Below are 27,490 nucleotides of genomic sequence, written 5' to 3' on the forward strand. Positions count from 1 at the left end.
TTCTGTATGGACTCCACTTGAAATGTCTTAACTAGTTAGGATAAATATGCTAGTCAGAGAAGTTCCAAGTGTATCTTTGCAAATAGTAAGAATTTATTCAGGGCTCTAGCATTTCTGTTTCTTTTCATCCTTCATCTTTGAGAACAGCATAATTTAATCAAAAAGTTAGCTGAAACATAGTCAGAAAAAGAAAATGTTGCTTTTAATAACTTAAAAAATATAAAGGCTGCTTTAAGGATGAGTCTGTAATTAGGTAATTCCCTTCATAATAATGCAGTTACTCAGAAATAGGGCCCAGTTCTCTCTTGAAAGAAGATTAAAAACCTGCCATGAAGATCAGATGATTCACATTCTTCTGGTTTGTTGTGTTTTACTAATAGGCAGGAAAGAAGAAGCACAAAGGGCAGAGCAACCAAAATCAACAGATACAGAAGAGATACATAAATAAGAATTAGAAAAGAAAGGAACTGAATCACTCATAAGTGAAGGTCAGCAGACAGCATGCCCAGTTATTGCACTTGATTGTTAGAAGCATTGATTTTGCTGCTCCTTGAAAATTCTTAAGAAATTTAGTTATTTTTCCAAACTGTACTGCTTTGGACCTGCAGACTCAGGGCAAGAGCAGCTGTAGGCAGAAGCTGCCACATCTGAATAAAAAAGATGTTTAACACAGTATATTTTCACTGCCAGGAAATAACAAAGAAGCATTCTTGCCTGTTTAGTGGGTATTAAATCATGGATAGAAAGTCAACTGCTTATCTGGAGCTGGCATAGATTTCCAATAACTTGCTTTTCCTCAAGCACAAACATACAACAACACTTGAGGAAAACCACAGAGTGAATCTTTTATAATCCAAAAATAATCTTTTTAGATTTCCATGAGAAAACAGCACTTATTTATTCACTTATTTTTCTCTCACCTTGCAATTAAGTCAAGTGCTGACACAGATTACTGGGTAATTTATGCCCCAAACTGTTCAACAGAGATGATGCCTTCTAGTATTGTGGACATACAAAATAAAACCTTTATGACTTTTAATAGCAAACCCAATATACAGAATTCCTGCACAGCCACATACAGGTGATGAATAGGTAATAGGTGGTGCATGTAATAGGTGGTCACACTAATCACTGTTTTGCTGCACAGCTGTGCTCTCCAATCTAATCTGTGTTTATAGCTAAGGACATATCCTGTTCGTGTACTCTGCAGGATGACGGTGTCTGTGCCTGTGTGGCTCTGACAGGCTGATCTACAGCCTCCATTACCATGGTGTTTGGGGTGTTGCTGCCCTACCCTAGAGAGTTTGGCTTAGTTTTAACAGATGTCCATGTGGCTTGAGAGGCAACCCTACAATGTTCCATCCATGCCCACCCAGCAGGTTCTTACATCCTGCAGAAAGCTCCCTGACACTGTGTGAGGTGTCCCCTTGCATGGCACTTACTCCACAAGGCCTTTAGCCTCCACAGTAAAAGTGCTGTCCCTAACTTGTCTGCTCACACATAGGCCACAATTCCTCAGCATGCAGGCAGCCCTTCACGAGCAGCTCTGCCCACTAGTGCTCGCAGGCACTGGCCTTAATTTTACTGAGACAAGCTTTCAACTTGAAAGCTGGGGAAGCATGAGGGAAGCAGAAGCCTGCAGAGAGGACCACACATTCCCTACTCGCTCTCTTCCTATTTGAGGGCATTGTCCTGTCCTGTACATAGAGGGACTGTATGGCCAGCAGCTGGCCTCCAGCAGTGTCTCCACTGTCACTGAGCTTTGTTCAGTTGCATCATGTGTACTGATTTCAGACACCAGCCAATGGGCCACCAACTTCTCCATGCAACAGCACGTGCATGGCTCTGGGATAGCAGCTCTCAGGAAGCACCAAGCATGGGCTGTCCCACAGGAGAAGGAAGCGAGGAGCTGAGGCAATAGCAAAGCAGGCAGGGCAATGATCCCACCCAGAAGGGCACAGTCCCACAGTACCTGAGCAGGTGCCATGCTGGGGATCAGGGTAGGGCAGTACTCAGCCTTACAGTGGTCTGCACGGGGGGGAGCAGGTGTGAGGTCAAGTTAGCAAATTAACCCAGGGGTTCAGGATCAGCAAGGCACATGGACAGGCACAGGCAGACCTAAGACAAGTCTCAAGGATGGAAGCCTGAGCTTCAATGCAGCTCCCAAACAAAGAACTGGAGGGCCCCATTAGGCTTTCCATAGCTCCTCCTTACACAGCTCTGTCCCCAGCACCCTAATCCAAGGCTACACTGTACCATATCAGAGCTGCAATGGAGGATGGGCAACCAAGCCGCAGGGAGCAGGGAAGAGGCTGCAGAGCCTCTGGTGCACTCAAAACCCTGACAACAACATGCTTATTTCCAGATTTTCATCCAGTCCAGAAGGTATCAGTCTCTTAAAAGTAATCTTGTTAGAGACAAGGCACAGCTGTTCAGGGCTGGGATGTTTACTGCAGCCCAGTAAAGTCTGCAAAGCCATATGCTGTTTGATCCTCTGCTCCCTGGCTATTTACCAAGTCAGTGTCCAGAGGGGCAATAGGTTGAGCTCTGCCAGAACGGCTGACAAACACCAGCCCTTCTGCTGGCCCACAAGGGGCCCTGAAAGCATCATAATTATATGGAATTACATTCTGCAGTACTTACTGATTCATCATACCCTAGCGATCATTGCAGTGGTTCATCTGCACTTTGAGGTCTGAACTGCTGAGATTTTGATAGGCAGCCATGCACAGAGCCAACAACAGCATCACTGTGCCATATATAAATGCCCCAATCCTGACAGCCCCAGTGCCTCGCCGAGTGTGATGCTTTTTGACTGACGTAATGCCAGTGTGAACTATACCTTTAAGATGCCTGACATACACTTAGTGATTTGCAGGAGAAAGTGGGGAGTGTGGTCAAACTGAAGGGTTCCAGAAGAGGATAGTCAGGTGGCAAAATCAATTAGAGCAGCCTGACAAAAATGTTAGCCTTAACCTTTAGTGGAAATTATCTCTCCTTGCAACACCACCTTAACTACAGTCTGTGGCTATAGGTGATGGCATTATGTCCAAGACTTCATAATCCTTTCCCACTTCCATGAAGGATGTGTACTTGCTGTTTGTCTTTCCTCCATCCCACTCCTTTCCAAGCCTCTCTCCTTCCTCCCCCTCATGAAGAAAATCTTTACTTCTGTAAATCACTTTCCCTTCTCTTTAGCCTGTGAAAAGTCCATCTCTTCTCCAGCTGCCATATAAGAAAGACTGAGTGCTGAGTACTGTCCTTCAGATAGAACACACACAATATTTTAGCTGACATGCAACAACACATGTAGGAAAGCTAATCCTTCTGACTGCAGTCATATCAGTTCAGGACCCAGTCCATCACAGGACATGGAGAGGCAACCACTTTTGTTGAAGCTGCAGCACACTCCTAGAAATAGAGTGACCAGAAGGAAAGGCCCTTTACATTCATTGCCCAGTAACTTTCAGCTACAGATCCAGGATAAGCAGATATTCATCTTCTTTTATGTTCAGTAAGCAGACCTATTCCCTTCAGATAATGAAATGAAGAAAGTTTATTCTGTGGCAGACAAAATAAAAATTGAGACCAAAACAGCCTTTTCTGCTGCTGTGGGGACCTCCTATTGGACCTGGTGTTCAGGGTCTTCACCCCAATGTTGTTGCTTTCAGCACATCAGGTTGGGTTGAATGATGCCATAACTCAGGAGTGTTACAGGTTTCTGCTCCTGCCTGTTTCTGGAAAGCATGGTCAAAAGTTTCAGCTCCCCAGTTTTGTGAGCTTACTGCTAAGCAAGAAGACTGAGCCTGAAACTGGCAGGAGATGAAGGGAGCAAGGATGAATTAATCCAATGAATCAAAAAACCTGCAGGGCTGCTCCAAAAACTGGCTCTTGCTATTTTGCTGTGTGCTAGCTCTGCCTGTTAGAGCTGTCTCACCAGAGGTGCTCGAGTAGACCAATCTTTTCAGGTGTTTAAATTACAGAACATTGTGAAATAACCTCTTTGGCATAGATTAAGTGGTCCCAGGGCACATGGGCAGCAGTAAAACAGAGCTGCATTTTAGGCAGTTTGGACAGAAGAAGTCCACGTGAATTTTGTGGACAGTGATGCACTGATTCATCTGGAGCAACAAGCATTTTCCAGAGAAAGCTCTGAAGGCACAGAGCCCCTGACAGGAGTGCAGGGGTTTAGGTCAGTCCCTGTACAGCCTCTGGTGGTGCTCATTACCTTCAGCAATGTCATTTATTCTAAAGGTGATCAATATAGAGAATAAGCTCTAAGAATATTCTATCACAAACAGTTAGTACAGAGGGTCTTATCTGTGGGTTTCTGACTGCCTGGCAGGCACTGCATCACCTCTGTTTTGCAGTGGAACTAATTGCTCACCTTGGTGCAGCACAGCCAACAGCAGCTACACACTTCAAAGCTCAGGCAGTGCCCTCTGTGAGCAGAGGAACACCCACTAATGGGGACCTCTCCTGCACAAAAGGAGGCACATGTGAATACATACACACATCTCAGCTTGCATATAATGAATTTATTAGAGCAGATGCCTGCAGACCTTTAAGAAGGACAACACCTACATTTCCTTTATAATAGATGGCATTTAGTGCTGTGAGGGGCAACAGCTAGCACTATGCCAGCATAAACTGCTGGTATAATTGCCTGGTGATTTTAATGAAGATTTAAGTAAGCAAAACCTTCCGTGTCTTAAACTAACACGAGGCAATGCATAAAGTCTGTAATTCTCATTATCTTCTCCTAGGTCATACTCCATCCCTTACTAATTGGTTCTATGGGCATCCCATTTTGAGTTGCAATGTTTACAACCTTTTCTTGATAATCTTATGTGCAGACAGGTCAGACTCCAAATGCAAGGTGTTTTTATTCCCATTTCTTTTGCACAGTAAGTTCTGAACTGAAACCACACTTAGCTACTAGTGCTTTTCCATGTCAGTGGCTGCTACTGTTGCAACACAGGTGTGACTTGGCCACCAACAATTCAGTGTGACTCTTCTGCTTTACGGTATGCCTCATCACTAATTCAAGAGTTTCTTAGCTACAGACATACAGTAGGTCTGATTCAAGGCTCTTGGGTTAGTTAGTTCTCCTTGACATTATTCCTTTTGCAGCTCATGTTCACCTGGAGCCTTGACATGACATAGGACTGCACAACCTCTGATAATCCACTTTCCCAATAAAAGATGATCCCTCTGCTAATTTTATTGTTGATGTTTAATGACCACCACTAGGATTAACACTTTCCTATAGCTATATTAATTATTTTGAGATTTTGCTGGCGGAAATCACATGTTAGTCTTCCATTTTTAGCTGCCTTTTTTTTTTTTTTTAGATTTTATTTTAGGTTTATGTTAAGGCTCATGATGAGGAAAGTTTCAATGATATGTGTAGCATATTCAGTTGAACTTGAATAATACAGATTTTGTTTCCTTCATCTGTGTCAAGCTTTTAACAATCACCAGCTTAAAGATATACGTGCCTTCTTAAAATCAGCAGCCACACAGAACACCATACCTACTTATGATAAAATCTTTGCCCTAGAGTATATAATCTACAGACACAAAAGAAAATATCATGAATGAGCAGCAAAGAGTGTTGTGTGCAAAAATCCTGAGTGATTTGTACTCAGTATAGCAAAGAGAGGTTTTCAGGTGGATCAAATAATGAAACAAAAAAAAAAAAATCAACAAAAGCAAAATTGTAAGCTTTGACTTGAAGATGCTGCATAAAAACTGAAACATCTTAAGGATGACAATAACTCATGAAGAAAAGTCCACCTTTAATAGACAAACACAGCAGGCAGACAAGTTTCAAAACCTCAGTGCTGAAAAAAACCATTCAGCATTGACAGGTTACAGAAGTAGCTGGACCTGACGCACTAATGCAAATGGTCAGTGTTTCCGCAGAGCAGCCGACCTCACCTGCAGGCAGAAACCCTGAGCACCAAGGCCTTGACAAGCATTTTCCTAACTCCTGATCTGCTCACGTTCACCTTCTGGATATTTCTCTGGATACTGGGAACACAGAGTAAACAGGAGGACAGTGCTCCCACCTCGCCCGTCACTGGCACCTGAGGGCACTGGTAACAGCAATAATGAAATAGTGCTATTCTGGTAAAGTATAATTCCCTTTAAAAAGGCCGATAAAAAACCCCAAAACGTTCATATCGGTGCCCAGAATTTTAGGGCAAATCATTAAAGAAAAAGCCCCAGACAACAAACTGCCAAATATAAAAGAAACACAGGAACGGTCTTTCAAAAAGAATCATTAATGTTGGGAAAGACTATTAACAATAAGCCCAACCATTCATTAATGAGCACTGCCAAGTCTACCACTAAACCATGTCCGTAAGGAGTACATTGCAGCTTTTCTGAACGCTTGCAGGGACGGTGATTCCACCATTTCCCTGGGCAGCCTGTTCCAACGCTTCACTCTTTCCGTGAAGAAGTTTTTCCTGATTGATATCCCATCTAAACCTCCTGCGGCACAAACTTGAGGCCATTTGTTACTTGGTAGAGGATGCCGAGCCCCACTTGGCCCACTTTTGCTCCTCTCAGGAAGGTGTCAAGAGGGGGAAGGTCCCCTCCGAGCCTTCTGTTCTGCAGGCTGAACATCCCCAGCTCCCACAGCTGCTCCTCATGCGATGTGCGCTACAGACCACTCTAAAAATCCGTCCTCACCCGCAACTTGCGTTTTAAGGAGGGCCTTTCCCAGAACAACGCTACTGTCAATAATACTATTCACAGACGAAACGCATTCAAACAAACCGTTCCCCGATACTACACGGCGCCAGGCCCGAGGCCGCCGCTGCCCTCACTCCTTCCCTTCCCCGCCATGGCGGCAGCAGCTTCCAGGCAGCCGCCGGTCGCGGGCTTTGTTCGTCTCTGCCTGCGCCGCCTCCGCCCCTTCCTTCCCTCCGCTCCCTCCCTTCCCCCCTTCCCTCCCTCCCCCTGGCCGGCCCGAGCGCCCGGAGAGGCCCGCGGGGCGGGGGAACGAGCGGGCCCCGCGTCCCTTCTCCCCGTCCGAGTGAGTGCCGGGGGTCTCCGTAGCGCCCGCCGGCCCCGAGTGCTGCGGGCGAGCGGCGGGGGAGGCGCCATGGCCGACCGGGCGCGGGCGGCGCTCGCCGAGTCGGGCTGGTAAGTGGGGCCGAGCTCGGCCGCGCCGCCGCCTCCGCCTCCGGGGTGACTCCGAGCGGCGGGGCGGGGTGGGCAGTGCCCCGTGTTCGAGGCGTGCGGTGCTGGGGGGCGTCCCCGCCCCAGCTCCGCTCGGAGCCCGTCGGTGGCGGGCAGGGGGCTGTGCTGCCCCCGGTGCGCTCGGGGCCTGGCGCCGGCCCGTCCCGGAGGAGATGTCCCGGCCCGTCCTGCAGAGAAGCTCCCGGCCCGTCCTGCCGGCACTGCGGGGAAGGGCTGGCGTCCCTATCCCGGGGCCACCCGAGGTCCCTCGGGATCGGCGGCGGCCTCCCCGCCTGCCCCGGGACCGGCCTCGCCCGGAGGCCTGGCCTGCCCGTGGTGCTGGGATTGGTAATTGCACTGTGCGCCCCTTCGGTAAGGGAGGCAAGATGAAAAAGTGGAGTTAAGGCGGGGTAAATGAACCACACATGAGGCTTGAACTCGGGTACTTGTGTTTTCCTCGGAGTCCCAGTCGTTGGGCACACAATGTCCATTTTGGAACAGCGTGTTTCATCGAGTTGTGCTTTTGAAATACCTGCTGGAAACACTTATTTGATAGCCTAGAGATGAGGTTGCAGTGTAGGAAGTTTTTGTTTTGGTTTGGGGCTTTTTCGTTTGTTTGTTTGATTGTTTAGTTGAAGTGATTCTCTTACTAGTCAATGCTGACTTTTCTCCATAACTACTTGGAAAGTCTTTCACCAAACCTTTAGTGCTACCTGCTAAAGCACAAAGCAACTTACACAAAGTTATTTCCAGTAGTGTACTGGGGATATTTCTGTTTTATTGTTTACATTAGTGGTTGGCCTGGATTGTGGTTTCAAGATGGAAAAGGTTAAAGTGAGTATCCTGTGATTTAGAATAGAACAGGATAATTTACTTAGGAGGGACCTATGACAATCATCTAGTCAAATCTCTTGATGACTTCAGGGCTGACCAAATCTTGGTATGTTATTAAGGGCACTGGCCAAATACCTCTTAAACGTTTGACTGCCACCATAGGAAACCTCTTCCAGTGTTTGACCATGCCCTCAGTAAAGGAATCTCCAGTTTGAACCCTCCTTGACACAGCTTTGAGCCATCCCTGCTCATCCTATCACTGGATCCAGGCACAAAAGACCAGCATCTCCCTCTCCACTTCCCCCACTCAGGAGGCTGTGGAAGCAGAGCAGTGAGGTTTGCCCCTCAAGCCTCCTGTTCTCCAGTGGAGACAAGCCAAGGTCTTCAGCTGCTCCTCACAGGACATGCCAGCAGCTTTGTTGCCCTCCTCCATATTTAAGGACCTTTACATATTTTTCCAATTGTGAGCACAGCAGTCCAGGTAAGGCCATTCCAGTGCTGAATACAGTGGGATAATCACCTCCTTTAACCCCCGGAGATGCTGTGTTTGTTGGGCCAGCTTTTGCTACTTTCTGGTAATAGTAACCAGACAGAGTAATTAGGTGTCCTTTGGTATGCTTCTGGATAAGTGTATCAAGATCCAGAAATACTGTTCAAAGTGGTTCTGGGGTGCACAATCCTGTGGCTCCTGGCTGTTGCTGAATTGAAATAATCATTACTATTTTTGCTACTTTTTTATAACATTAGTTAATTTAACGGGAATATTTGACTGTGACTTGAAACTTGCCCTTATCCTTTCCTGTACTTAGACCTCTCCAAAAGTGCAAAAGTTTTCCATAAAAGTAATTTTATTTTCCTAGTTTGCTTTTCTTGCTTTCTGTTGTTGCCTATTCAATTTTTTTTCACAGTTTTCAGCTCTTGAGTTGTTTTACTGCCTTTTCAGCTGAACGAGTGCCATTGGTAAATGGCTTTCAGGTTTTTGGCAGCACAAATATGAGGTGCCTCTGAAGCAGTCTGTCCCTCTGCAGTGTTTGCTGCCCTCCTCGGGGGTACAGACTCTTGAATGGCTCTCAACAGTTGTTACTCTTGCATTCTGTAGGGTGGGAGCCAGAGGCTGGAAGTTGAAGGGGCAAGTAATGGGCTCATTATCAGGTCCACTGGAATTATGCCCTGACCTGGTTGCATTGGGAAGGGCAGTATAAAGGAGAGAGGAATTCACACATATACTTTTGAGGAATGTGAGGTGGAAAAAGAAATAATGATTTGGGAATCTTGCTTAGCTGTGTTTATGCACTTTAGAAAAGAGTAGTAACCTGAACATCCATGCTTTGCTATTGCTCTTTCTTATGATTTTTCTCATATTATTAGATCTAAGAGTTATTTAACACATCTGTGAGTGAGCCTTCAGTGATGTTTAATGTAGCACTATGCAGCAGACTACACTGGTGATTAAATAATGTTTTGTACCAAATTGGTCGTTACTGTTGCTGTCACCTGATGTCAGAATGATAAGTTTTCTAGTACAAAAGCAAAACTGAGTTTACCTGTTAAAATCTGGCCCCACTTAAACTGCAGAAGCTCTGCATGGCATGTCAAGTAAAAAAAAAAGTTGTCCTTGCTTAGCTTAAAATCTGCTAGCTTGTAAAATACTGCCTGTACTGACTGGATTTTACAGTAAGTTTCTTAAACCCTACAAGATTGGAGAGTTAAGGTAGGCACTTGTTTATGTCAGTTTCTGCAACTAGTGTTTACCTTTTGTGATTCTGAATTAAAAATAGAAGTAGAACAGTAATAAAGTGTAGTTAATACTGAACAGTAATTATATATTTATTCCCCTCCCTCAACCAGGTATTGCCAGAATAATCTGTTATAAAATTGTCTCTGAATTTGTAATGTTTACCTTCAGTCTATTAATTACATTTTTGTCAGCTTCTGAAAGGTAAAGTAGCCCTACCTAGTAAACGTAACAGTGGTAGGTAAAGCTGGGAGACTTTTTTTTTCTTTTTTTTGGTGATGGTGGTGTTTTATGAAAATGAGTAAAAGGCACCTGTAGAGGCCCCTGTAGTTTGTGTGCAGAATTGTAGTTTTTCCGAAGACTGATCCCTGCAGCTCTCATTGGAAGTCAGAATTTTTTGGTGCTAGTTCTTTTTGTTATGCACTGAACTGTTCCTTGGAATGAGATATTGGCTCCAGCTAGGGGAGAGATAAGGTGTTTGTATTATGTGTCAGTGAAAAAGATATTCTGTCTTGGACAGAAGTTCTGTATTAACTTTTTATTTAATTATCAAACATGAGGAAGGCCAAATTGCAGAATTACCCTTTTGTATTGTTATAGTTACATTAATGAATTTCAGAACCAGTTTTCCAATGTTCTTATTAAAATATGGGCCTTAATGGAGCATGAATTAGTGAATCCAGTTTTATTACTAGAAGTGAAGTCCAGAAGAACTGCTGAATACATCCCCTTATGTAAACAATGAGTCGTAAATCACTTCTTACTGGCTTGCAACATAACTTTTTGTGGTGTATTTTTTGGTTTGTTTGTTTAAATTTCCTGGGTGGCATTTCACAAGAGAATATGAAAAGCCAAGACCTCTACAGCATTCCTAGATCTTTGCAGAACTTGGGAATTTATTACATAGAAATGCCAACATATTGTCAAAAATGAAAAATATGCCATGGCCTACAGCAGGTTTAGTCTGTGGTTCACAGATCTCGGGGCTGGTGATTGATCTCTGTAGGAAAGCAAGAGGTGCAAACTGGATAAGTAAAGATTTTTTTAATACAGCTAAATGTACTTGTGAGTTCTTTGGCAACTAGTGGAGATTTTTTTTTATTGCAGTGTGATGCTGTAGAAATTAGTAACTCTATGGCAAAAAATACTGTCTTGTAAAGCATGATGTATTTTGAAGATTATGTAAACAAAGCTGTGACTATGAAAAGTTACTCCCAGAGATGAAGGGGAAATGGAGTTGTACTAGTTGTTTGGAAAACAAAAGAATACTGCTTAACAGTCCCTGAGAAGACCTTTATATTAATGTCATTGTGGTTGTATATTCTTTGTAAGTGAAAAATATCAAGTTGTTGTGCAACAGACTTTTAAACTGAGTTTTTGGTATTTCAGCAAGTGGGTGATGTGCTGCATACTGGGTTTAAGATTGGTTTGTTCACATGTGTCCTCTTGTAGAACTAATCATCTGATATGATCCAAACTCTAAAGCAAAAGTAGGTGTATGCCTGGAAACACAAGGAAGTTCTCAAAGGGAGAATCTAACACCACTTTCTAAGAGCACAGCAGGCATTTGGCAAAGTAGTCATTTCCAGAATTCTGCAAGATGATCTGCTTTTCCCTCATGTTTTTTTGCTATTCCAATAAAGCGTTTTTGGAAATCACAGCTGAAATTGGTTCCTGCATATTGAGCAAGCTCAGGCAGGAGACAAGATTTTCCTTAGACACAAGCACAACACACATCTTGTGTTTCACAGGAGAGATGCATCTGTTTTGAGATTCTTGAGACTTCTTTTGTGATAGCAAAATCTTGTGAAGTTTGGTTGGTACCATGAAATCTCAAAATGCCAGTACAAAACAAAATGCTATGTCATTGCATTTTTTATTTGTTCATGTATATCCCTTACTGGGTGATCTGATCAGTTGTCATTCCTGCTGGGTCACCAGTAGTGGGTAGTTAGAACCTGAATTGTTCATGTCATTTTCACTCTGGAGGAATGCAAAAGGTCCAGCATTTTGCATTCTGTTAAGGGAAACAACCCCTAGAAACTAATTCAGATGCTGTTTTCCCCCTTCTTTTTAAAGAAGATGCCAGGTGTTTGAAAAATAACTCTTACTAGCTGGAATTGTTACAAATATAGTAAAGACATATAGGGCTATAATTAAAAGTTGAAAAAAAGGATGGGTAAAATAAGGAGATGGAAGGAGGTAGGGGGCTAACGTTTGGAACACTGCTGTTCGCAGAAGAGAGAACTGAAGGGAGTGAACTTGGTGAGGTTTATATAATCTGCAGGCAGGACATAAAATTAAAGTAGATCTCTTACTCACCAAATCCTACACAGTTATTGCTCACTGAATGCTGCAACGCTAGAATTGGAAAGCACTTACTGAAGTCAGTAGCAGATTGGTTTAAAAGTAGGTGAAATTTTTGACTAAGGACTTCAACCAAAGCTTATTTGCTGAAGACAAGTGATTATCCTGTGGGTTAGTATGGTTGGTTAAAAGATGAGAAATGAGGTAGATAAATGATTGCTTCATGTTGGAACAATGTTAGCAGTAGGTTTCTGCTAGGATTAAGGGGTTCATTATATTAAAAAATATTCTTAAGGAGTGACAGTACTATGGCACTGTAGCAGTTTGTTGGTCTTTGGGGATTGGTAAAATACGAACTTATCAATTACTTGCAGCAAACTCTTCCAAAGCCATTGCCCAGTTCTTTCACATGCAAGTGTAGTTCAGTTCTGGTGAATGCCAAATGATGCTCATACAGGGGAATAGAATGCAAACCTGTCTACAGAGTGATAAGCTCTAAATTTGCTGCTGTTACATATATACATGCATGAGAAGGGCAGTGGTCAGACAGCTATTGGGAATTGTTCACAAAGAATTAAATCATTGTTAGGTCATTATGTTCATTGGTGGTGTGTCGAAATCATTAACAGTGTGCATTAATATGATCATCCCAGCACAGCAAGGGTTTAATAGATACTGAAAAAGTGGATAAGAGATGTGGAAGATACTCTCTGCTGGAAGATACTCTGTGCTGAGAAACAGAACAATGGGGGAAGAGATGATATAGATCTATAAAATCCATAGATCATAAAGAAATGATGAGTAGAAAGCAAGAGTAGCTACTTTTCTTAGGACAAGAATTAGGCCACGTGGTGAATTAAACTTGCTACCCGATGAAAATCAGAGTAGCTTGTCAAGCAATGTGTAATTAAATTGTGGAACTTATTTGCCACGTGATATAGTGGAGCAGAAAAAGTGTGAGTGAGTTAAAATTGTAATTAGGCAAAGCCAGGTAGGAATAGTTGCACTGAATACTGAACTCTACAGTGAAGTTGGACTACCAGCTGTAAGATGGCTGATAGCCAGGAATTACTGTGGACACTTTATGTCTAGGTATTTGCTGTGGTTTGCATTCTTGACCTGGACATCTGTCTCTGGCCACCCTTGACAAAAATGGGAACCGTGTCAGACAGCCCTAGATTGCGTAAGTTAAAACACCATTTATGTTCTTATTTTTATATTGTTAGGTAAAGGGTCCTCACACCATCGTTCTGAAGAAAAGGATTTTCTCCTCTTGATTGAAGAAAAGGGAAGAGGGAGTGAGGATTTGGAGAGAAATGAACTGAACTGTGGAAAACAGAGTAAAAAGGCAAAGCAAGTGTGACAGTCCCCTATGTACTCCATCTCAGCTGTGATTTCCACTGCCTTGCTGTAACTCACCCTTCTGGTTTTCATCAGTTGCTGGGAGAGACTCTCCCCCCATCTTTTTATGTGAGATCTTGAATCGATTTATGCACTGTCTTGGGGAGCACAGACTTCACCTGCTGGTTTCTCTGCTAGGAAGCTAAAGCACTAATATAAGATGTTCGTGATTTATAGAATTGTTGCAACTTGGAATGAAGTTGTTGCTACTGTGAAAAAAAAAAAGAAAAGAAAAAAGCTTACTCCACTTGGAACAGATCTAAAGTTAAAGACCTTTAGATTGCTGCAGTTCTCTTTTTAACGCCTGCCTTTTCAGTGTCCTGACTTTTCTTGGTAGAGTGTGTCTCACATTGATTCTTTCCAATCAATGTGTTCCCTGGAAATGTGTAGGCTTCCCATAGCTAGTCTCCTTTTCAGAGTTCTTGGAATTTGAATGTATTGAATCTTGTTTCAGAAGTTATTTACTTAGCATTGTAATTCTTAGGCTTGGCCTTCTTGATGGGATGCAAATACTTTGTTAGGGCAAGTGTTACTTAAAGGGCTTGACTCAGTGACATTCTAGTTTCCTTCTTTCTACCTCTTTTTGTGCTGGTGCTCTCTGAAGAGCTCATATGAAACACTGCACATTACCTCCTGTCCGCTGAGTTCCATTATACTTTCTATAAATTTTTCTGTTGTTAAACTAGTTTATATCATATCATCACACAAGCAAGGTGATGGGATGGAGCTTGTTACACAATTGAGATTATTGTTCTGGCTTGATTTACCTTTTCCCTCAGAGAAATTTTGTTTTTCAGTGTAGCGTTAATGGGATTTTGGTAGGGATTTGAGGAAAGGATAGAATTAGCAGCATGCTTGATTATTATTTGCCTTTCCAGCAAACCCAAATGAACTTCCCAATGAAAGGGTGAATTAATAACAGCAGCAGTGTGTTTAAGAAATCTCAAGTTTTCTGAAGGTCAGTATCTTACCATTTGAGCAAAAGTAGGTTCTTTTAAACTTATATTTCATGGTAATTTAAATTATTAGTCAGAATGTCAGTGTTATCTAGAATGTGGAAATTTGAGGCATTTGGAGTGGATGCTGCATATAGATGAACGAGATATCAGGAGAAAGACCTTTGCAAAGTCTTTGTGTTCTGAAATCATGTTATAAGACTCTTGAGACAGATTTTTTTTTTAATCTCTTCCATTTCTGTGTGCTCACACTCCCCAGACAGTGAGTACTTGAGCAGCAAGCTGGTGGGAAAGTAGCTGTTGATCTTGGAGTAAGGTACTGTTATTGTTCATACTGATAACAGTGATATTCATTAGTTTTTTCTGTGTATATTTTGTGCATTACTGCTGGTTAGAATACAGCTTTATATAAATAATACACGTAGGAGTACATAGGAGTAGGAAGCTGTCCTGAAGTTTTAGTTAGAGAGAATTACACTTGGAAACATTAGATATTAAATATCCTATACATCAGTTATTTTTTTCTGTGATTGTCATAGTAATAGGATTAAAATAAATTTAAGGCTTGATTCTCCAATCTATGCATATTGTTCATACTTTCAGGAATAGTACATTTTCTACTTCTGTGGAGCACAAGGAGCATATTTAATTCCAGTAAGAGTCTTTCTAATAGAGCTGACAGGAAGAAGTAAAGGCTCTCCAGGGGATGAATAGTATATGTGTGTTTCTAATCACTTTTTATGTTCTTAATGTAATGCATAGTCATGAGGTGTCAGATTTTAGGAGGACTGGACAGCTCTAGGACTGATGTACAACCTTTGAGCTTCTTTGCACATTTAAGGAAAAAGAAAGTGGTTTAAATAATCTTTGTACCACTGGTAAGTAATTGAAGCATGAAGGGTGTTCTTGTATTGGCATCATTTTGAACCCTTGACTTTGGAAAAAGTAGCCTAGGTTTTGGAAATGACAGTGATGCCATTAACTGACGGCAAGTGAAGACTTGCTGGGAAACAGACTGCTGAACTCGCTGCTTTGGGAGGGAGTGCTGTCTGGGGGCAGTGGGCAAGACTGGCTTCTTCTTTCTTCTTGTTTGTCTCCTAGTGCTCCAGGAGCAGCTAGAGCTTCTAGTGCTGTGTCATATCCAAAAAAAAGCTGTTGAAGAAAGCCAGAGGAGAAAAAGCCATGTGTGTTAAGACAGCTTCAAGATACTCTCTGTGGCGTGGCAGCTGTGTCTTTGGCACGGCCCCAGCCTTAGTATATTTGTGTTCAACTTAGCACTTCAGGGTGGCTGCCAGCATTTTCTTGGGAAAATGTGAGTGAGAAAGTGTTCACAGCTTGTATCTGAGAAGAAAAGAAAAAAGGAATTTTAAGAATTTTGTTACATGAGCAAAGTAAACCCTCCACAGTGTTGCGACTTTTGTATATCAAATTACTGTGGCCTGTTGGCCTGTTATGAATCATGGAGTAGCAAATCTTCTCAAGGAGCAGAAAGCTTGCAAGAGCTCTTGTCCAGCAGTTTCTGACTGCAGGGGCTGTTTCTAGCATCTGCTGTTTACAGCAGTGCTGCTTGCTGGAAGCTTAACTTATCAAAATTTGGAGTTAGTGAGGTTATCTTGGGCATATCTCTGTGTGTTACCTGGAAAAGTTTGATGTTTTTGCATCACAGCTATTACTGTTAGATAACAGTATGCCTGTGTTATCACTAAATCTCTTCTATTAAGTAGCTGTTAGAGACTCATGTTCACTTGTTTTTTTTCAGTCTGCTGAAGTTTCGCTGTGTTATATTCTTCTACTGTTGTAAAATACAATGTGTGATCTTAGTGTTTAAATGCTTACAGATGTAAATTGGGATACAGCACTAAATCACAGGCTAGAAGTGTGCATTATCCAGTACCCTTATGAAAGGCATTAATAATGTTATTCTCCTATTTAATGAGGATATGAAATCACTTAGCTCTGATATTGATGGCAGTCTACTGAATAGGTAAAATACATCTTTCAACAGGTGGATCATCTTGTTTCATGGTATTGCTTGTTAGGACGATAGAAATGGAAATTACCTTTTCTTATGGAAGCATATTTTTACTTCTTTTGTAGCTGTACTTCTTGATGTAGCTGTAATTTCTAGTAGGTTCATTGTACAGTGGGAGTGTAAGAGACTTTAAAAGGCATCAGGGCAGTTAAGTTTACTCAGAGTTTCCAAGTAATACTTTTTTTTTACTTTTGTAACTGTGATACTGGGTCCAAGACAGTTTTAAATACAAAGCAGAGGTGAACTTTAAGCTACTTTTTAGAATTGAAATGCTAATGACCATTACATTTTTCCTCTTAGCTCACTTTCTGTTATAGGGCTGAAAGTACTAGCAAGTGTGAAGTTTTGAATTTAACTGTTATTTGGAGAAGAGCGTGAGGGGGGAAAATGTCGGTGAAGGAGGTGAAGAGAAGGTGGGTGATTTTCAAGGGTCTGATTCTGACTATGCAGAGTAGTGATTTCTGAATGAGGCACACTTTGTGTGGAAGTAATGAGCTGCTAAGGAATGAGGAGAGGATCCTTATGTAAAAATATGATGCATCAAGCTGCTTTTCATTGAAAACAGAATGTGTAATGAGGACAGTCATGATTCTTGGTTTTAAAACTTATTTAAAGTTGTGTTCTTAAATTCAGATGTTAGGTACGATACACAGTCATGTGTAATACACAGGTAGGTTTTGATAGATGAGAGAATTGCAGTTCAGCTAGTGTAAGAAACAGCCTGGAATTCTGCCTTTTGGCAAATACTTGCCAAATACCTCTGCAACTTTTCACTTGAGTGCTATCTACAATTTTTGTTAAGAAATAACATCAGATTGGTTTGTAACTATGAAAATCAGTAAGTGAAGAAAGTGGAGGCATCATTGCTTATACTTAATATTTTAAGATAAACAGGTTTGGGTTTGTTTAATAGTTAAATAATTCTTGAATATGTAGCATAAAATGATTTCAATCAATTTTTGTGTCATTTAATAGTAGTAGCTGTTTGTAGTAATCTCTTTGTTGGCCAAAGAAATCTCTCATTCTGAGTTTGGTATGAAAAATTTCTGGCGTATGTTTCAGAATTTAATTTTGAAGAATTGTCTAAAATAGAGATAATTGGTATGGAATAAGCAAATGAAGAAAGAAGAACTTTAAGTTTTTTTTATGCTTAAGTTTTGTAAATCCACTGAATTCAGCCTTGATCAAATAACTATTGCAGAAATTTGCAGTTGATGCTCATTTATGATTTTGGACACTTTGGGAAAAAGATTCTTTATTTGTGATTTTTAGATGGAAAAGATTTCCTTGGAGAATGTTGCTGACAGTTCACCAGTGTGTGATTTTCTCTGGATTTGGGAATGGGGAAGAGAAGGAAAGAGAATGTCTTTCTGAACACCACATTAGTCTCTGTTCTGTTTTCTTAATTTATGTTTTAGTTCCTAACTAAACCATGCCACCATATGATCATAACATGACGAAATGGAAAAAGCTTAATTTAGTCTAGAAGAGTAATTGATGTTATGCTTTAGCTGTGGTCATATTTTCCTCACGCTGTTGTACTAGAGATGAACTTAGTGCTTTGTAACTGCATAATTCTACTCTTAAGTGTCTTGCAGTATTTTTTCTCTGTTCAGAGTAATTACTGTGTGTCAATTTGTTTGATTCTTATAATATCATAATTTTTATCTTTTAATAACAGTAATAACTGTCTGTCCCTCTCCTCCCCTCCCCAAACTTATTGACAGAACAGAAAGTAATTTTCTATCAGATGAAGTGTTTCTGTGATTGACTTGGGAAGGAAGGGAGGTGAGAGCTTCAATTAGAAGATCATTCAAAAAAAGCAGGAGAATAAAGAACATATGTTGTTCTCTGGTTACACATCATCTGGCTGGGAGGTTAGATGAGTCTTGAATGCTAGAGCCCTTAATTTAAATCCTTTGTCTTCTTGAGCCTGCAATGCTAAAATACTAAATTGAAAGTATTAATTAAACCCAAAATATGAAAATAAATTGTAGGGGTGAGCTACTACTTCAGTACCTGATTTTTGCCTGTTACTTCAAAGAACGTTTAGGTAAACAGTATGAAAAGTAATATAATTTGGTGTCTTACCATGGCAGATGTTTTTACACTTTAATTATAGCAGTAGTAGTGAAGAGCAATGCATATTTTCTCTTCTGCAAAGTGGTCTTTAAATTTTTACTAACTTTGAAAAAATGTTTTCTCTATTACAGCTCTGTGGGCATAACTATAAACATTGTAATGAAAGAATACAGTTCATTTTTAATGAAGGAATACAGTTAGAAAAAGTATGCTCCTGATAGCACATTTAGACTGCATTTACGGATACTTAACTTGGTTTTGCAGTCGTTTGTATGATCATCTTCACATTTTTTTACAGACCTGTACTTGGATTTAGGATGAGAATACTATTGATAACATGCTGATGATGTAGTTGTTGCCAAGCAATGTTTATATTGTCAGGGACTTTTCAGCTTCTTACTCCACTCCACGTGCTGGTGATCACAAGGAGCTGGGATGGGACACAGCCAGGACAGCTGACCCCAGTTGTGCCAAGGGATATTCCATAGGATATGGCATGTATGTACTAGGGGGAATGCTGATCAGGGTCTGCTGCTTGGGAACTGGCTGGGCCTCAGCCTATAATTGGTGAGCAACTGCACTGTGCTTCACTTATGTATATATTAATTAATTAGAAATATCATTTTAATTATTTTTCTTCCTTTTGTGTCCTGTTAATCTATCTTTACTTCAACCCTCAAATTTGACTTTTTTTTCCCCCTGCTCTTTTCCCCATTCCACTGTGGATGAAGGAATGAGTGGCTGTGTTGTGTTTAGCTACCTGCTGCTTAAATCACAACATTTCCTTTTTAGGCACCCAGTATGGGACATAAGGGTTTGAAACAGTGGAAGATCTGACTGGAGCATGTTGAAACAAACAACAAATTACAATTTGTTGTAATTGTAAAGTTATAGAATGGCTTGGATTGGAAGGGGCCTTAATGATTACCTGCTTCCATCCAACCCCTTACCACAGGCAAGGACACATTCCACTAGACTCTAGATTGTGTCCCTCCAAACCACATCCAGCCTGGCCTTGAACACTTGTGAGGATGAAGCATCCACAGCCTCTCTGCACAGTCTCTCCCAGTGCCTCATCACAGTAAAATATTCTTTCTAATATTTCATCTTCACCTACCCTTGCCTTACAGTATTGATTTGTGTGTAGAGCTGTGTTGTATATCGACAATACTTGCTTTAAATGTCTGAGTGTATATATGTATAAGTGTCTATATGTTGTATAAGTAACAATTCTGTGCTGCTGATCGCCTCTGGGGGCTGGGCTGAGCTGTTCATTGTGTTGAGTTTTGTAGCGCTGGCTCCGGGTAACATTGTGGTTGTGAGGCTGCTGCGGTGCTTGTGCTTCCCTGCCGCCATCTCCGAGCTTCGGGAGCCATCTACGGGAACCAGGAATAATTGCACCGTGCCCCTTTCCTCCTCAGACCCTGTGGCTGCAAGGGACACGCTCCTCCATCTTCCCCCTCTCCTCCAGGCTAACTGCAGTAGCTCTGGAGGAACTCTCAGTATCCTCGGCATGCTCAAACCGGCGTGTTCCTATTGCTGTGTCTGCTGAACGTGTTTCAGCTCGTTCAGAGTGTAACAACTATTTAAGAATATGACACAGACATTTGCCCCTGGCTTTGGGTAGCTATGGGTGGTAGTAGGGTCTGTGGGCTGGTACAGCCTAGTACAGTGGTCACCTCTAAATTTGCAATTTCACCTGAAACATGAGCAGGGAGTGAGTGTTTGATTTTTTTGGTGAGTGTGTTGTTTATCTACCTGCTGGATTAAAACACAACACTGATGAACTGCAACTTAGATATAACCTTTGGAATACCACATAGGTGCAGTAGTATTTTTTTAGGAATACATTAATCTCATTAATACATTAATTTTTAGGAATACATTTTATTAGGATTACATTAATCTCTGTTGCTGTAGGGCTTTTCAGATTAATTGTAAACAAGTCTTTGTCTTCTCTTACATTGCAAGAGTGCATGCCTTCATGCTGCTTACTTTTGAGTCATATTTTGTAAATATGCTATAAATCTAGTTTTAAAGGTCTGTAGAAATGGTTATTTTAACACAAAGTAGAATAAAAGTAAACAGGGCACCTTTGCAGGGTTGAAAATTCTGGATTCAGAGCAGTATCTTCTGTGCTGAGTTAAAATTATGCAGTAATAGTGATAAGGATGTATGTGTTTTAAGCATTGATGACTGCAGCTGTAAAAGAAATTACTTTTCTGCCTGGCATTTCAGTTTTGATATACTTCATTGTTTCAGTAGTGATCCTCATCTTTCATCCTTTTCTTCTAAGCAGATTGTAGCTTCTTTTTTTGCTTGTGCCAGTTTTGATATGTAGGAGGGAGGGATGTGCCTTGGGTGTCTTGAAAAGCTAAGGTTTTTTTTTAGAGCTCTTGAATTGATTCTCTAAGAGCAGTATCCATTATAGCAGCTATTCTTGTTGGTCATAAAATTCTGTTTTAAATGTTTTGAGTAAAACTGAAGGTATTTTCTTACATCTTGCTTTTTGAGTCAGCAAACACTGGGCATGTTAAGCTTTTATTATTTCTGAAATTAATATGAAGTGTCTTGAAGTAGTCCAGGTCTTTGACACTGGTATGGAAGACATGCTTTAATAACAAAATAGCAATTAATAATGTTTCCAAGTTTCATTTTGTAGTTTTATGGTTCAGTGCTGCTTTTGTGTGGTAATAAAGTAAGATTTTACAGCTTGAATTGAGAAATATTAATAGCCTCCTTCATGAGTACAGTTGATAAGCTAAATAAGGTGATTAAAAATGATCAAATTTATACTTGGTCTACTAAAGATTGAGCCTTTTGTTATTTATATGTAAGAATATTATGTTACATATCCCAGTCTCAATAAGCCAGCTTTTAAGTATTCTTGCTGGGAAAAAATGTAGAAAAGGTTCCTCTGAGAAAGTATTTTTGGGAATTAATTATTCTAGAGATGCCACGTTTTGCTTTTTTGCTCAATATATAATTAAAAAAAAAAGTTTACTTGGCCAGATTCTGAAGAGGCAATCTTAGTCCCAGCCCTTGCTCAGAGCAGGACTAACTTAAGCTAGGTCACCTTGCTCAAGGTCTTGTCTAGTTGAGCTTTGAATATCTGAAAGATGGCCTGCTGTAGTGCTTAGCCACTCTTTGGGAAAGTTTTTCTCTCTGTGTCCATTTGAGATTTCCCAGGTTTCAGCCCATGTTTCTTGCACTTTCTCATTTCACTTCACAGCACTCAGAACTGGCTTTGTCTCCTTAAGCCATGTTCAGATGGTGGGCAGGGCAACAAATTCCTCCTCTGGTCTGCTCTTCTTTGGGATGAGCAGTGGTGCTCTCAGTGTCTCCTCCTATGAACACGGCCTGCAGCCTCCAAAACACCTCAGTGGCCTGACTTCTGTTTGGGGATATTCTCTCATAATGGGGACCTCTGAAACTGGACACAGAGACATTACATAGACATTCTCCCCCATAATTTATGGGGAGAGAAATAATGACATTTTTTGATTTGCTGACTAGAGTCTTGCTGCTGCAGCCCAGTATGTCCTTAGGCTTTACCACTGTATGGGGATGCTGGTTTGTGTTCAAATTGTTCTACACTGTGAAGCCCCAGAGCTGCTTTCTGTTCAGCTACTTCCTAGTGTCAGTGGTTGGAAAGAGGAGTATGGCTTGGCTCTTATTGTTGGTCTCTGTGATGTTCCTTTTGGACAAGGAATTGCTTGTTCAATTTTTACTAGCATGTCATCCTCTACACTCTCCCCCCATCCCCCAAAAAAAATTCTGTTACTTTTTTTTGATGAAACGTTGTGCATCTATTTTAAACTTCAATGTGGTCATATTAATAAAATTTTGCCATGCTTATGCCAGCACAAGCTATGCTGATGTGTAGGAAAAAAAATGTGATATACTTCTTCATTATAGAACATGCATTACATGGAAAGTCAGTAGTCTATAATAACCATCACTAGAATGACTTTTTTTGGTCTGGCTGCTCTAATTTGTGAGGTGGAGTGTGTTCAAAGTCTCTGTCCCAGAACTGTCTCTAATCAAGGGCAATAACTTATGTTTGTAGTGAAGCCTGAGAGTGTGACAGTTGTGCATAGATGATGTCTCAGAATGTTTCCCCAGCTTTTAACTACTGGGTTTTTTTGCAATGATTTCCTCAGCTAGATGTTTTCTTTCTTGTAAACTTTCGATGAACTTTTTTTGCATGGATCTGTGCAGTGTTTTCTTAAACCCATGTTAAATTTCAGCAGCCACAGAATAGTGAATAACACCTTCATATGCTATAGGAAGCACTCTTCCCAAGTTTGCTCAATTTCCCACCTGCTGACTTAGGGATGGTGAGTAGCCAATCCCTTTTTATCTCCTTAATGTCACTTTCAACTGTACGGATATGTTAAATACCTTCTTTGGTCTTTTTCATGGTGAAGAAACCTGGTCTTTCTAGTTAAGTCTTCAAAAGAAAGGTGTTCTGTATTTTTGATCTGCTTTGTTACTGTCAAGTAGAGAAGGGCAGACAGGAGGGAGAGCTTAAGAAAAGCAGATGAGGAAAAGGAGAAAGAAGATGAAGGGAGATACATATTCCATCTCTGTCATTATAGAGGAGAGTACCACATGACTGAGAAAAACGTGATGTGATGCAGTTACGGTATTATTCAACTTCCTAGCCCTCAAAGAAACTTAATTTCCAGCTTATTAAGCTAAATATAGTGCATGGTAAATTACATGAAAGTTTCAAAATTGCGAATGTGTGGCCTTTGCATGGTGCCTTTTAGCCTGTCATGTACTTGTGATTTTGGGCAGAAGAGTTGGGTGTCAGAGTGACAATTTGCAGTTGAAAGAGGTGGGACTTGACTTGCACAGTTCTGTGAGAACTGGTGACTGGATGTAGGTATATTCCTATGCAGAATAAAAAAGCTTAGCATTAGCATGCCACCTCTCTATGAAGATGGTATACCTATTTTACTGTTTGACAGATGGAGGGTGTAACCAGTTCCAGTTCTCAGCTGAGAGGTGACTATTGCTTGAGATATCTTAACTCTGCTGGTTCTTGCCTGCCTGCCTGCTCCCATTTTTCCACAGGATGAAGATGTACATTTCACTATGTACTTTTTAGCTTAATATTGCTTCCTAAAAGTTGTGGCACAGACTTGATTTCATTATTTCTTAATCAGAATATTAGAACATAAACTTTGAAACTCTTGTATTAAAGCAGTAAAGTCCAGTTTTGAGTCATAGCATCATGCGATTACTTGGCTCCATTGATGAAATGAAAACCAAGTTGAAAATAGGCTTTTCAGAGCTGTGGAAATCTGAAAGTGTGCTTGTCTTCAAGCTCCTAATACTAAACTAATTATCGCAGACTCTCCTCTTTGCCTCCCATGATGGGGCTGCTGCACTGCCCTTGGTACTCCCCAGCACCTGTGTACGATCCTGCCTTCATTTCCTTCGTGTGGCCTGTCCTAGCCCAGAACACATTTGGCTTCCTCTCACGTCCCTGTGCATTTGGCAAGCACCAGCCTGTGTTATGGCTGGTTTGGAACTCGGCGAGTGCTTCAATTGACCAGTTGATTGCTCCTGCTGGAGATGGATGACAGCCAAGTTCTGTTTCCTTTTTCCACAATGCAACTGCTAATTTGTATGTCTTGCTCCTACCAGGCAGCTGATTTCTGGGAAACTTAGGGGAAACTTAGGTGTCTTTGAGACCTCTGTTTCTTTGTCAAATTTGGCTAAAATTGGCTTGCGTGATTAGAATTCATCTGTGTGACATGGCTGCTAGACAAACTGCATAATATATAATCATTGTTTTTCTGAGACTAATTGAACTGCATTTAAAAACTTTTGGATTTGGTGACTAAAACAAAAATGAATAGACTTCATGTGAAATGGTTTATCTATTTAATCTTCGAAGTGTTTGCTCTTTCCAAATACTGAATACAAAAAGAGGGGAGAGAAATTTGGCAAAAGTGCCTGTCTCTACCTTATGCTCATTAGTTTAGCAGCTGGAGTGTTTCAGTCTAGGTAAAATGGATACCAGCTCAGGCCCTGGGGATTTGAGACATGTATTCTGCCTCCTGTGCTTTGTGAATCTGCAATACACACTGTTAGGAATAGTAATTCCTCTTTGATGCCATTCCCCAATTTACATATAATCGAACTTTCTTCAGAGGTGCCTCAGGATCTCAGGCAAATTACCCCTTAGGCTTAGTGAGTCAGTCTGTGGGTTTGTTTGATTGTTTTGTTTTTTCTTCCTTTGTGTGTATTTTAGCATTTAGAGCAGGTTCAACAGAAGGAAGTGACAAAGGGTCAGATACCTAGCCCTGAAATTGTGGGGAGTTGCTATGTTTATGCAGTGCTCTAAGATGAATTCTAATTTTTGTGCACGATGTTATTTGGTGTTACAATTATCCACTGCAGTTATTCTTTGCTAGGACAACGTGCAGCTGTGGTAAAATGCTTTTTAATCCCTTCATGCTTTCAGAAGCAGATGCTAAACTCTTCATTCAAGACAGGTTGAAAGTGACCATTCCTTGAAATATTGAGGTAGATAAAATTTCAGCAGGTGCAGGAAGGATTTTATCAGAATTTGTCAAAAATGAAAATGGCTGAGAGGGATGATGTTCTCTTCTGATTTATTTTATAGAACATATATGGTTATTGGCAGATAATTATCCTGCAGAACAGGAGAGATTAATTTTTGAAGGGGACTGTTTTCATAGATTCAGCTGAACTTATCTTGATTTATTCAAAATAAGGAAGATGATGGTCCTGAGCATTATTTTTACAATTTTACATCTTCCTAACTCTCATGATGAGGCACCATAACTGGTCCTAAGTCCAAGCAGCTGTATTCTGTTCTCCCTGGAAATCAGAATGCCGCAGTTGTGAATTTAACTTCTCTCTTTATTCTGATGCATTGCTTTTGCCCTCCAACACCTCCCTCAGCTTTCAGAGATCAAGAGCAGGTGTGTACGAAGGTTTTTAGCTCTTAATACTTCAGATGGAAGTAGACTGGAATTTAACTATCTGTAAAACTTGTAAGGAAAACAGAACCTGAAGTAGTTGAGCAGGGGTGGGTGTGTATTAATGAAGGACGGCAGAATTGCTGGTAATTAGAGCTTTCAGTTAATCAGCAGTACGCTGAACAGATAACAAGAGCATGAGTCTCCTCTTAGGATGTTTTCACATTTGCTAACTTATTAGGTCCAGTCAAATAACCCTAAAGCAAAAAGAGAAAAAGGAAAAGCATTTTAAAAAAGCAGCTAGTTATCTGACCAAATGGCTGTCATACTAGTTACCTGTTCATGACAATAAACACATGCGTCATCTTGCTCCATTTTTTTCTGCATATCCTTTCTGAACTGTGCTGAAAAGACATCAGAGTGCAGAAAAATGAATTGTTTTAGTTGAAGTAATGTTAAAAAAAAAGCAGAGACAAGTTTACTTATTTTGTTGTTTTCTTCTACCTTTGTTCTTCACCCTTATTTCTCCTCTGTCACTATCTTTTTATCAGTGTCCTTTGCATTTCTGTGTACCAAAGTTTGCAGTTTTCAGTTGTATGAGGAATTTAAAGAGATGTTTTTGGTCAAGGGGAAGTTGGAGATTGTAAATGCTGCTCATGGCTGGAGGTGAACATCTCAAGCCTTAGTGCCTGTAAAACACCACTCTATATCCCAAGGCTTGCTCACAAATTACCCCATTTCACCTCACTGATAACATAGGTGGAGCTATGAATACACCTGTAGTTAGTTATGTAAGTTTTGATGATATATTGCCATTTGCCTATAGAAGATGGAGCTGGAGTTAATTCAGCCCCATTAAAAATTTCAGAATTAGGAGCAGATTGTATGAATTTAATTCATGTCAAGAATACTTGAATGTGTGTTATTGTGCAGTTTTGTGTGGAGGGACCCTTCACAGTAAATTCTGTGATTGCGGTTGTTAGCACAGAGATCAGGAATTACCCATTAATGAAACATCAGAGGAGATACAGGTGTGTGTGCAGATAGGCAGAATGTATAGCAAAGAGTGGTGAATAACCAGGTGGTGCCTGGTTGAGGAGGAAGTTTGTGAGTAAAGAGGGAGTAGTCTTGTCAAATTTGTATGGGCAAACCAACTTTGAGATCAGCACTGTGACTCATGGCTATTTGACCAGTCTGCATGAAAGCCAAATTTTTTTGTTGTCAAACCATTAACTTCTCTTAACTTCTCACTAGTAAGCAAAGTAATAGTCTTGCCAAAGTGTAGGCAGTGACTTGAGCTTTCAAAGAGTTATGAGTAATATCAAAGAAAAGGGAGCAAATTATGTTTGTGGAGAGGGATGTGAAAATGGTCTCACGAGAAGCATTTTTTAAAATTTTATTTTTGAGCAGACAATGTCTAGATCCTTAAATCTGTAAAGACAAAATAAATAGTTGGTCATAAAGGGTAAGCCTAGGCTGAGTGTACAGCAAGACCGAAGACCTTACTGAGTTGTTTGGTTAGGCATTCACAGTTTGTCAGTGGGGTAAAGGGAGGGGGGAGTGGGGTGCCTTCTGTTGAATCTCTGTGTGAATTATATCAAAAGTGTTTTCCTGTGTTCAGTGTGAATTAAAGAGCTTTGGTATATGACAAATATTTCTGAGGCGTTAAGGTCACGAACAAATTTTGTAGCATGCATAGCCGACTTCATGCCATTAATAAAATAATTGAATAGTGTGGGTCAGAATGGATATTTAAAGGCCATCTAGTCCAGCCCCCCTGCCATAAGCAGGGACATCTTCAACTAGATCAGGTTGCTCAGAGCCTCATTCATGACTTTGAATGCTTCAGGGATGGGGCATCTGCCAACCTCTCTGAGCAGCCTGTTCTCTCTAGTGTTTCCTCACCCTCACTGTAAAAAAATTGCTTGCTTATATCTAGTTGTAATCCCAACCTCTTTTACTTTAAAACCATTACCCCTCCTTGTCC

At 40.9% G+C, this 27,490-nt stretch overlaps 1 protein-coding gene across 2 annotated transcripts in view; it reads left to right on the forward strand.

Moving 5' to 3' along the window:
• Window positions 1–7,071: 7,071 nt before the first annotated feature.
• The window catches only part of TDRD3 (tudor domain containing 3), a 93,624-nt gene continuing 73,205 nt past the window's right edge, over window positions 7,072–27,490 (forward strand). Inside the window, exon 1 of one of the 2 annotated variants that reach the window (XM_063149397.1) lies at window positions 7,072–7,158. In XM_063149397.1, coding sequence (XP_063005467.1) covers window positions 7,118–7,158 — 41 coding nt within the window. In that variant the 5' untranslated portion in view covers window positions 7,072–7,117. Of the gene's footprint in view, window positions 7,159–16,854; window positions 16,873–27,490 lie in introns of those variants that run through there. The other variant, XM_063149398.1, reaches the window with a different exon arrangement.

The sequence above is a fragment of the Melospiza melodia genome, chromosome 2 (genome assembly GCF_035770615.1).
Source record: "Melospiza melodia melodia isolate bMelMel2 chromosome 2, bMelMel2.pri, whole genome shotgun sequence".
NCBI classification, from domain to species: Eukaryota; Metazoa; Chordata; class Aves; order Passeriformes; family Passerellidae; genus Melospiza; species Melospiza melodia.